Genomic DNA, 12,918 nt, shown 5'->3' with positions numbered 1-12,918 from the left:
GTGGCTCCTCGGGGTCTTATAAGAAGCATAACATTTTCCTAGCCGCATGCGGCCCTGAGCTGCTTACTCTCTGCATTGTAAAAAATCTGTAATTGCTAGCAGAGCACTTTTTCCCCCTTTCCATTAGCAGTTATAGCCAAAGTGAAAAAGAAAGGGGAAATATCAACTTTTGTATGGCCGTCGGATATGGAGTGGCTAAGACTGTAAACCATTCCAGGGCATAACGAGGATGTGTGTTTGTGGTGACGCAGTCAAGGTTGGTGCTTTGTGTTGTGTGTGGGCTTCTCACACGATGGCAAATAAGCAACACGTGAGGCGAGACATTTCCGATTGGCTAATTTATTAACGCCAGTATCAACATTTTGGCATGTGTTGCATGTGTCGTTTCTAACCCACCCCCCCCCCTCCCCGAACATGCTGTGATATGTGGCGTTGTAGGAGTGGATGAGGCAACTCACGCCAAAGCAGCTAAGAGCAATTTGCTTCGTTAATCATAATCACATGTGATTGATATTTGATCCATAATTCAAATACAACTCTGATCCTAATTCTCCCTGACGGAATAATTCAGCGTTCTGGCTGTGTGATATTTCACAAGTCGGGCCACTCCTTTCGCTGTTCTGGTCTGCAGCCTTGCTTTTGGAGCGCTGCTGTTGTTTTGTGCGTATACTAGTCCAGAAGAGCGGAGGCCTGTTTATTATGGTACTGTGAGATGTTTTACCTGATGAATCCATTAGAGGGATTTCAGGAGCCTCCACGAGGGTGGTCTTCTCCTCCCCTGCCAGAGGTGAACTCTCTCCTCCTTCAAACATCCCAAATACAGCCACGGCGTACTTAGTTCCTGCCCTACGACCAGAAAAAATTAAAAGTCATCAAAATCAATGTGTTTATACGTAGCTGCAGACCACAATATCTACAGTGTTTGTCTGAGAGTGTCCTTACTAATCCTGCTAATTGAACTCCAAAGTAAAGGGTAAATTTGGTACCATTGTAATATACCACAGCTACCTGTAGCTATGATATAGAGTAGACAAACCCGCAGAACGGCAACCATACTGTAACTGCAGTACCAAGTAATAGGCTGCACAATATAGCGTTATCGCATTGTTATCGAGGTATGAACATGCACCATATCAGTATGGCAAAAAGGCAACGATATAGATATATGGTCAATATATCGAAAGCCAGCAACATCCCTCTATTTTAGCCTGTGCCCCTTGGAAAATAAACCACCACTCTGTTGCATTGTTGTTAGCCCTGGTCCAGTGTGTTAGCAAACTCACTAACACACTTTTTTGAATAATGTTTCGTTTTCAATGTTGCAACACTTAAAATATAAAATATGACATTTTAACGGTAATATCGTATCGATATTGCAATATTTGGCATAAATACAGAGATATAAAATGTCCATATCGTGCAGCCTTAGTGTCAAGGGACACCGCAGCTAACATTGCCTACAGGGCAAATATCCCTGGCCTTGGCCTCTCTTATGTATTATTGCTGAAGTATAAATCTCACCTGAGCTCTTCTAGGACCACAGTATTGTCATAGGGGCCAACAAGAAGCTCCTCCAGGTCAATATCATTCCCACTTGGGTAGAAGGTGACCTTGTAGCCCGTAACATTTCCAGGAGCTGGATCCCAGGTGACTCTGAAACTGGTCTTGGTGGGTTCAGAGGTTTGCAGGTTACGTGGTGCTTTATATGGAGACACTGAAATAAGACAAAATAAGGGACGGGGGGGCCGGTAAACTTTAGAACAAACTCATGGCATCAAAAAAGAAAACAGCAAAAGAAAAAGAAAAGAAAAGAAAAGCACAAAACAGCTTAAAACTTGGCAACAATACAGAGGTTTCATTGAGATCAGGCATCCCACATTCCAGCCAGTTTCTCATTAGTCCATAATACAATTCCTTGAACCCCAATGTCATTGATTACAGAAAGCCAAGGTTCATGCCGTGAGTTAGCACAACTAGCGGGTGAATGATTGTGTTGCTGTGATTTGAGTGTCCAGGTGAACAGGACAGGATTGGCACTTAAGGGCCATTAGGGAAACCAAAGTGTTTCCTGAGCGCAGCGTATGTTTCGAATTGTTTTCAATGGGAGTATTTAACACTATGCTAGAAACAGCAGTAGCATGGTGAGGTGATGAGTGGCTATTCTGAGCTGAGCTGTGCATGTCTGGCGCTTTTTTCTGTGGTCACAGAGAGTTGAAAAATCTTCAACTTTGGGTGTTTTAGAAGAGTGCCTTGCGTTTTAGACCCGTTTGTTCAGTTGTCTAACCCTACATGACCCTACACGAAACAAAACATCAACCTTAAAGTCATTAGATTTTTCCGTTTAGTCCTCAAGTTTTATTTTTGTTTACAAAAATAAAATGGTGGGAAAAAATGTGACATGTGATAATGGCTCTTATTTCCAAAGCAATGTGGCTTTTTCAGGAACTTTTGTGAATCAAGTGTTGGGAAAAAATGGATTGTTTCAAGATAACGTGACTAGACTCGACCTGATTCAAGAGCATCCCTGAAACACTTATTGAGCACATCGGAAAGAAATAAAATGACCTCACCCTAGATTTGTTTTCTCTTGCTTTAACGACAATAAGATTTAGAGACTGAATACATAATGAAGTAACTCATTCAAGATGGACATTTTTTTGGCAGTGCACACAATACACAATAAAATCCTAAGTGTTACTTGAACTATGAGCGGGAAAGAATGGACCCAAACAGACCGTTTACGTTCCGATTGGATCCATTTTTACCCTCTCGGAGTTCAAGAGATACCACGGACTTTGCAAGTGCACCGTCAACTCTGGTAGGTTTGAATTATGGACCAACGTACATGTGGTTCCTACTCCTTGCCTTGCTTTGCCTTCTCCGCGCTTGTAGATGGGGTGAATGGTGATGTTGTAGGTGGTTTTCGGTTTCAGGTTCTTCATGACAGTAGAGGTGACGGTAGCGGGGATCTTGAGGGCGACTTCGTTGCCCCCCGTGCTGGGGACATACTTCAGACGGTAGTTGACCACCTTTCCCGGTGCCGGCGTCCAGCCCACCCTCATGGTCCGCTCTGTCTCGTCCGACACAGTCAGTCGCTTACCCGCCGCGCTCGCTGAAGACAGGAGGCATTCAGATATTGTTATAGCACATGAACCCAACCCATTGAGACCAGAGGATGGTTATACAAAATCCCTTCTAGATCAGTAGTTCTCACAGTTTCAAGATTTCTCACAAATGTTTGAGCTCAGTGAGCTTGTGTATGTGGTATTTTTGAATAGCCAACGCAAAAATCTAAAATGACACAAATGTATTCCCGGTTTTAATAGGTTAACATTTTAAATTAAACATATTAAAAAAAGCTCAAATAGTTTGAATTGACTTAATTGAATAACATCTGTGACTGCTCTCTAGACCAGGGGTTCTCAACGTGTTTGGCTGGGGACCCCCGGAAATGCTTTGGCCATGTCTCCCCCAATACAAACTGACCAAACTGAAAAATAACCTTAATATTAGAGAAAATAAATCATAAATGAATACTGTGAAGCCAGATATAATCATTAAGGAAAGTTTATGCATGTACGTGTACTATGTATGTGTACTATGTAAACTCTTCATTTCCATTTTCCAGCCATTCAGTTGCAAAAAAAAGGGGGGGGGGGGGTTCTTTTTCTTTTTTAATAATTTAGGGGACCCCCCAAAATAACTTGGTGACCCCCCCCCCCCCCCCCCCCCCCCCCTAGGGGTCACGAGCCACGGGTTGAGAACCCCTGCTCTAGACCACTGTGCTAGTCTCATTCATCAGGAAATTCAAAGCATATACATTTTATATTAACATCATAATTCATATTGTTATGCAATGATGTTTTTCAAATAAACTTGCAATTAAACCAGTGAATAACTACAGTAAGTAAAAACTAAAAAGTTCGATTCATGCAGCCGGCTACAGGTTGCGCAACTCTAACAGCCTCAACAGTTAGTTTCATTGTACACTGCTTGAAAGAAATCACTACAATTTTCTACTTCTCTATTGTTATCTCTTTCTGATTGTTCGTTATCAGATAACTTACAATTATAGGATTAGCAATAGCAACTCTCATATTGAGTCATTCGGGATATGAGTGTTAGCCAAATGACTCAAAGCTCAAAGGTAACTAAATGATACATTAACTCTTTAAAGGAGAGGTGTGTACAATTTCTTAAGGCTTGGATTTGAGAGAGGCCAAGGCCCCCCTGGAGGTTTCCTTGAACAGGCTGCTTTTTGAGGGTGTTTTCATCCATGTGTGTTAGAGAGACCGGGGGTAATATATCATCAGTTTTCTAAAGGAGTCTCGTGTCTGTTCCGATATACTAGTATATGGTATATGTTACACTGCAGAAGGCATGCATCATTCTAAAAACATTCCTCTTTAGCAGTGACTGGTGTTCTCAGAATGCATAGCATAGCAAAACTGTCAGTGCCTCTCTTTGGCACTCTGCGGGTTCCAAAATTAAAAAGCAATGTGAAAGTGCTTTGTCCAAAAACACTGGAAACCAGAACCAAAGGCCCTTCACAGGAAGCGTCAGAGATGAACACATGGGACACGTTGACACATACAAGCCTTTCCCTTGAAGTGTAACAAATCCAAAACATTAAACTGATCTGGCAAACAAATTCATATATGGAAGCATGCTTTCTTATCCCCGTTATCAAGACAATTATGATCAGAAATCACAAAACTGAAAAATCAAGTCTGGGGATGAATTCCGAACATCCATCTTTAACCATTTATCCGGAGTCGGGACGCAACCCCCTGTCTGCCAGGCTGCCAGGGGGTCACCCGTCTGAGAAAACTCACTTCGGCCGGGTGTATCCACAACCTTCAATTGAATTGAATCGCCAACTTCAATTGGCTGATTCACTTCAGCGCACCAGCAAAGTAATTAAATTAGTAATTGTTCAAAGATTGTAGGACAACCACTTCAGAGACTCTATACATCCACGTATGATAACAGCATGCTAGGGTTAGCAAGGAATATCACCTCTAATACTAGCCATGTTTCGTATGGAGAGTATAGGTTGCTGCCTTCAGGAAGGAGATATGGTGTTCCAGCATACAATAAGATCAGATTGAAGAGGTATTTTGTCCATCAGTCGACTTTGAGGCTTAATCAGGATTTTAGCCAGGACTAGACTGAGCTGTGGACATTGCTCTTGCCTTTATGTTTCTATGTATGTAATTGTATTTTCTTTTCTGTTTCTCTGTGTTGTGTCAAATTTGTGTATGTGTTTCATACAAGGCCACTGGGGTCGCAAGACAAATTTCAGTGCAAACTGACAATAAAGTACTATATTATATCATATAAATTATACATGTAACACTGCTCACCATCTGTGGTCTCCTGTCCAGTGAGCGGATTTCCCTCTCCATGTCCGTAAGTTGCGACCACCGACACCCGGTACAGTGTCTCTGGGGTCAGACCGTCCAGCTGTGTATTGGTCACATCCCCGGGAACCGTCTTCTCGCCGGACTCTGGGGAGAACATGGACTTCCAGCGGACCCGGTACTGTTTCACGTTACCAGGAGCTGCGGTCCAGGATGCAGCGAAGCTTGTGTCTGTTACATCACTGGTCACCAGATCTTTTGGAGAGCCCAGCTCTGAAATAACAAGGAAGGCATGAGTTCAGTAATGTGCTGGACAGAGGCAACTGGCATGTGGATTGTTGTATTACAGGTGGGAATGCTAATCAGTATCATATATCTCATTCAACTAACTATACAGCCAAAGTCTGTAAAAACTTGGAAACCATTTGCCTGAATGAGCTGGTGGATTTGCTCAAAAGAATAAAGTAAAGTACACTGCAAAATTATGAGTGTATAGGCTAAGTGTCGAATTAAACACTCACGATTTTGCCATGTACAAGTGGACAGTTCACCAAACTAGGTAGGGCTGCACAATTAATTGCGAATAATCATAAATCCTAATTGTATGCGTCATAATTATGTAATTGCAAAACTTGTAATTGCAATTATTTCAAAGAACTTATTTGGTCAGCTGTTGCACCTTGCCCTTGTCCCCTCACCAAAGAAGAAAAAAACGTCTTTTTCCACAGAAATTCATAACAATCGGCAAATATTTGGCAGAAAGTACACAGGGTTTAAGTGGTTAACAATAATCATGATTGATAATCGGGATTATAATATTAAGCAGAATCATCTGGATGATCATCGTGCAGCCTTACACCAAAGACACAAAACCTGAAAGAAACGATGAAAGAGATCTGAGAGCTATGCTGGCCAATGTTTTTCCCAAGATTAATCGGAAGGCTCTTCCACCAAGAAGTGAACGAGAAGGAGAGACTAACACAGATGATGCATGCACACCATCTTTTGCAAAATAACATGAAATTAGAAGTTGTGATGGGTTTCTATAGTGAGTCATCTTAAGACTTTAAATTACTAAATAATAACAGGGCTTCCCCAAATAGCTATAACCGTGGCTGTGGCCACTCTATTGTGAATCACAATAGATATAATATATTATTATTTTGTGAAAATAGACGATCCAGAACGGGTCATGCTGAGACGCATTGTGAGTAGGTCTAGCTACTTTTGCTCTTTTAATTTAAATTAATCTTGAAATATTTACTATCAAATTTCAAGCTCAAGTCAAGAACGGGACTAGAACGGGACCACATCATAAGCTTCAGCTTAGAGCCAAGAAACTAGAGTTAAATGAACACTCTGGATCTTACCAAGCGGTCCGAATGAACTCCTACGTTTTGCATTACAAGAGTGAATGTAGAGTGCAGAATGTAGAGCAGATGCAATAACGAGCCGTTTTGATAAGCGAGGGATTAATTATGCTAGACCTCACATCCTTGGACTAAACTGTCTTCTGACTGCATTTTGACATAGTGAGTCTCGACTTTGCATTTACCTTTTGTGATTTTGTTTGTATTCTAGTTGCCAGTGTATATTGTTGTGTAGTGTTTGCCTGTGGCTATGATAAAATACACATGAGTGTGCAAAACTATCCAACTTTTGAGTGTAGTTGACTGGTTGAAAAGGAGCTACAGTCGGAATCCGTGCCATTGGCTCCTTTGAACCTTGATGATCTGTTCCACTTCGGAAAACGTGTCTGGCGCAACAAACATGCTTCTTTCTGGGTCTGGGACATTTGAACTGATGTACAGGACAGGATATTGACTATAAAGTTCAACATCTGCTCCACAAATAGTGTATGCAAGCACACACATACAGCAGGTAGAAAGTTACAGAGCACAGAAGGGTTTTGAGAGAATGTTGTGGTCATATGTTGTGGTCATATTGTGTGACAGCAAACACTAATCCTAGCTGAAGTGCATACGGCAGCCCTGCTGGCCAAAAATATCTAACTTTGTTTAATCAACCCGAGCCAAATCTCATTTCTAACCAACGTATATAGTTTTCTATAAATTGTCCTGAAGTCAACAGGATGACGTACTGTAACTTAAGCATGTGCGAATGGTGGAAGTGATATATGTGATTGCAACTATAGGTCGTAGATTATAATGAAAACCTGCAAAAGCTGTCAGTCAGTCCGTCCGTCCGTCCATCCATCCGTCCGTCATGCCTTGTGCCACGCTCCATATATGGCCGTCTCCATATATGAAGATCACGACACTGACCTCATCAAACCTTGGATATCCATAAATGGAGAAGAATGGATCAACACCTAGATCTGCATACATGGAGCCGGCCAGCAACTCTACATCTGACCTCAAACCTCAAACCATTAGATCTCCGTATATGGAGCTGATCTGTTCTGACCCACCCGACCTTCCTCTTCGATGTCTCCCTTTTAACTGATACTTGTCCATTTAAACTCTAGATGGGCCCGGCAGCCGGCGAAAACTAGAGTTCTCAACAGGCCCAGCCCAACCTGGGCCCTAACTGGGCTGGCCCGAGGCCCCACCTGGTCTTACAAATTAGCAAACATTTTACGATCTACCCGGCCCAAAAACGTCAATTAAAAAAAGGCCATATATGGGCATTCCCAGACATGTTTCAGCGTGACCTCGCCATTTAGGGTGAGGTCGCTTCTCGCCCTCAGGGCTTTAGAAAGTATAATGAGCTTAGAGAGTCTGGCAACAGGTTTCAAAGGGGGCGTACGTCTAAATGGCAAGACATCCAAATGTCTTGCTGATGGCACAGCAGCATGCCATCAGCAGGTCACATTTACAGTAACGGCATTTGCCAATTGCAATTCCATTTACTATGTACAAAACTGCACATTCATGTGACTAAAGCACATAGATGGGTGCATGGTTTATCATCAGTCAAATGAAAGGAAATCACCACATTCACCACAATCAAAAACAGAAGAACAAAATAACATGACAAATGAGATCTAACTTCTAATCAGTTCAGCGTTAGCTAAACAAGCGTCTTTTGATATCAGCAAAAACAGCCTTCAGATAATACCCAGAAAAAAGGAGGACATTAAGTCCGACCGGGAGATTAATTTGACAAATCAACAAGTCGGCCGAGTCTGATTTGAGGGATGGGTTTTCCAAGTGCAACGCCAGAACAATATCCATCAAAACTAATATTTCTTCTTTTTCTTCTTAGTCAATTCATCCAAGGCTGGATCAATTCAAAATGTCTTTCTTCTTCTCCATTTTCTATTGTACCCCATATGTGCTGCTGAATCAGTATGTGCAGTCTTTCAGGCCTCAACACAGAACAGTCGGCTACCATTAGACACGATTAGGAGCGAACGTATAAGCATTGAACTTGCCCTGGCAGAGGATGCCCGTGTTGTTAGCACAGTCATTCAGTGTGCTCAACCAAACAGGGACAGGTCTAAGTATGACATCATGGCTTTGAGTCTGGCTCAAGTAACATTTTTGTGACCCTAGGTCGCATTTACTATGAAAACCAGCATTTCCGTGTGTCACGTTACACCTCCATATATGGTCACGCCTCGTGACATCACGTCCTCCATATAAGGTCACGCTTCCACGCCTCCATCTCTATATATGGAGCTGACCTGTTCTGACATTCCCTATGTTGATCCCTCCCCACACGTCCTTCCTCTTCGATGTCTCCCTTTTGACTGATTCCATTCAAACTCTAGACGGGCAAAGTTATTAGTGCAGCCGGTGAAAACTAGTTCTCAACAGGCTAACTTAAGGACACTCAAGACACTGCCCCCGCTGCCACCCTTAGATCTCCATATATGGTGCTGACCTGTTCTGTTCTGACATTCCATATGTTGATCTGACCTCATCAAACCCTGTACACTCAAGACATGCTCCATATATGGCCAGACCTCATCAAACCCTGTATACTCATGTGTTCCATTACTTTTCAGGTTTTCATAGTAATCTGCAACCTACAGTCGCAATTATTACTAATTACTACATAATATTAAAGTACTGACAGACTGTCCTGCAGCCACCATTAGCCTCAACCTTCTCCTCCACAACAACGGCCATATAAAAAAGAAGGGCTTCAGGGAGCCCTTTCCTTCTCAAAGCCTGGACATCTTGACAGTCTGGAGGCGCTCGACAATAACAGCCGCAGACATCGCAGCTCAGATGGACGATGGAATCTGGCACCAGACAGAGCTGCTGCCTGAAATCCGCTGCTCCAACCTTATTTTCCACAGGTCGTCATGAGGCAAAAAAACCGAATGAAACCACAGTAAATTTCTCCATCTATCTACCTGTCTATGTATACATAGTATATATCGTCGATGTCGGACAGAAACCTTGTATCTCCATATTTCTTTATTTACTTTTTTAAATTTCCATGATTTAATTCGCTATTTTAAACGTCATCATATGACAGTGTGATGCAAAAGAAGTGAAAATAGCTCACCGTTAGCGATAATGACATGCCCAAAAATATTGATGCCAGGTTGAAAGTGGTTAAGCCTGTCTGTGTGTTCCATTACTATTCAGCCGATGAAAAGCATTAACATTGGATCTCTATTGGAACTCTGGCTTTCTTCCATTTCCTGAAAAGCTAAGGTTTTGGACATACAAGGTTTCCACCCGACAGCGGCGACATCCTTCCATCTGTCAGAGTGTCGAACCAGCACCAGATCCTGGCCAGATGCTGAGAACTACAGTTCAGTATCCCCACTCAATGTTCGCTGTTAATAAGCTCCAATTTTTTGGTCAGAAACCACTTGAATCTTTTCTATGCCATGATGACATCATAGCAGAGCAGGGAGAGGAGGGGGGGGGGGGGGGGTATCCAGTCGGTCTCAGTTGCTGAAATTTCAGGGATGATGGAAAAAATATTTCCTGTATTTCCTTCACCTACTACTTTTTCATTTTGTTTCTTGGCTACTGTAAAGAAAGACTAGGTGGGTTCATGTATTCAAATGTATTCACTACTCCACTACATCTCAGAGGCAATTAACAATCTTACATTTACTCCAGTACATTTATTTGAAAACGTTAGTTACTAGTTACTTTTTAGATTTTGATTATTGTTACAAAACATACATTAACCACTTCAGCCCTATATGCATTTCAGCCATTTGAAAATAGCCGAGCTTGTAGATCGGCGAATTTCTAAAGATTTTTATACATTTGAAAACTTGAAATGAGACATTCTGCATAGAGTACTTTGTACTTTAAGTAAGTTTTGATACAAATACTTTGTATGTACTTTTACTCAAATACATTTTGAATTCCGGACTTTTACTTTTATTTCTATATTGCAGTATTGATACTTTTACTCAAGTACAAAATTGAGTACTTTTTCCACCACTGGTGTAACTAACTGGGTAGTGCGTGCCACTGACACCACAAGGGGTTGGGGCCATTCCCTGTGGAGCCGAGCAGAACACGACACCACCAGGATTTTAGTTTTCCCAATTCATCACCAAACAGCGTGAAAAGTGAAGGATCATGGGTTTCTCATGCGTAGGTCAGACAGGATGCTTAACACAGAGACAATGCCCAGCCAAGATGCAGAGACAATTTTCATCACTGAAGCTGATCACTGAAGTCTTAGTATAGCATGAAATCAACCAATATGAAGATATAAAAATGTTGATGTATTTTCAAGGATGTGACAGTTTGGGGACTTTGCCGTGTGGGCACGATGTGAGAAACCCAAAAACTGTGCTCCAAGGCCACCGAAAGGTGTCCAGGCATCGAGCCTTAATTTGGGGTTTCCTCTGGGGCCATGTGTACAGTACAGTATAACTGACCTTGTGAAAAATCTGAAAAGTCCAGATCTAGCACTATAAGGGAAGTCCTGGTGAATGTCAAGGTTTTGGAGCTGGTCCAGTGAACGTTGAAGAGCAGGACTTAGTGTGCAGTCCACAGGTTCATGCCAAACTGAGGCTGAGGATGCCAGAGCTACACAAACAGCAAATAGGCCTAATTTATAAACACGTTTGTTGTGACATTGTCCTACATTCCATCATGCAATCATTATTAGTTACAAGCAACAGCAAAAAACATCTAACATGCAGTACATGTAATGATATCATTATACTATAATGATAAGAAATCTGCCAATTATCTGTTATTATATTTAATGACATGAATTTGTTTTAGATTTTGATATATGAAAGGAACAGCATAAACCAGTTGATCTTGGCATCAATATAAATGTTCCATATCATCACAGCTTCAGCCGGATACAAAAACATAAAAGTGTGTATGTGTATGTGTGTGTGAGTGCGTGTGTGCGTGCGTGCGTGCGTGCGTGCGTGCGTGCGTGCGTGCGTGCGTGCGTGCGTGCGTGCGTGCGTGCGTGCATGTGTGCGTGTCTTTTATAAATGAGCTGCCAGTGCAGCTCAATATGAGCTATTACAGTGGAATCTCTACCAATGGTCATGTGTAGAAAAAAGTATCCAACTGGTCATTGACTAACTACTTTATTGTGTCAACTCAAGGACAAAAACGTTACCAAAGCAATGGCAGCTATTTTTTTTTTCTAGAAAGATAACATAACTATTCTTGTAATGAAATAATGTATTTTATGGAGGAAATCAGTTCAATACAGTCTCATTCTATTTAGAAATGCAAATAGCCTTAATAAATGTTCTTGTCATTCAAAAGAGAAAATGTATTCGTTTTACAAAATGGTATCAAATGTTACATATTTTAAATTTTGAACTGACATCCACGTGGTAAAAGTTTTCCAATACTTTTCTGATACTCTCAGCCTGATGTTACGTCACTATGGGTCTACTCAGACATTGGGATGTTCTAGACGAGACACATGCTGTGTATTGAGACGCTGCAGATGGAACAATGAACACAGGCTGCGGACAAGGCTATTAAATTCCAGACAAGCCTTCACAAGGTGGAATGGAAAAAGAAGGTACAGCGAGCCGGGGTGCGGTAGGCAGAAAGAAAGAGACAGACAGAGAGACGGATAGACACACAGGCAGACCGACAGAAAGACATGGCTGCAGGCAGACAGGCAGACAGATACAGAAAGAATGAGTGAAAGACAGACAGATCTTCAGAGTATGTACAGAGCAATGACTCAGTATTCCCTGGTTTCTCCTAACCACCCTGCCCCACCCTTCTGCACCTCTCGCCTCCTCACACCCCATCACTCCCCTGCCCCGCCTCGGCTGGGATACATTCCTGATCCGCCCCACGTGCCCACTCTTGGCTGTTATACGTCTGTAGCACACAGGCGTGCACGCTCCCCATGTGATCAGGTTACTGAACATGTCCACTGTAATTGCCCATGCAACCTGCTCTTGTCAGACCTCTGGCGAGAGTGGCTCTGCACTAGACGTTGACTAGAGCAGTGGTTCGCAAAGTTTGGTCCGGCAACCGCCAAAGTCCAAATGGAACAAATGGAACTAATGATTCCATATTTACCTTCTTGGAGTTATGGGGGTCCGTGGCCTAATGCATGCTATACTGGGTGTCCTTTAAGTTGGACTTAAAACACGTTGAAGTGGAGT

At 42.2% G+C, this 12,918-nt stretch overlaps 1 protein-coding gene across 4 annotated transcripts in view; it reads right to left on the bottom strand.

Annotated features, from left to right (window-relative positions):
* Positions 1–12,918, bottom strand: part of col12a1b (collagen, type XII, alpha 1b) — a 158,628-nt gene that overhangs the window by 120,809 nt on the left and 24,901 nt on the right. For all 4 annotated transcript variants that reach the window (XM_079525500.1, XM_079525497.1, XM_079525498.1 and 1 more), the window contains 4 exons: positions 5,367–5,636; positions 2,846–3,112; positions 1,522–1,714; positions 722–846 (listed from right to left, as the gene is read on the bottom strand). In XM_079525500.1, the coding sequence (XP_079381626.1) occupies positions 722–846; positions 1,522–1,714; positions 2,846–3,112; positions 5,367–5,636 (855 nt within the window). The remainder of the gene's footprint in view (positions 1–721; positions 847–1,521; positions 1,715–2,845; positions 3,113–5,366; positions 5,637–12,918) is intronic.

This window comes from Electrona antarctica, assembly GCF_951216825.1.
Source record: "Electrona antarctica genome assembly, chromosome: 17".
NCBI lineage: Eukaryota > Metazoa > Chordata > Actinopteri > Myctophiformes > Myctophidae > Electrona > Electrona antarctica.
This window is presented reverse-complemented; position numbering and strand designations above follow the sequence as displayed.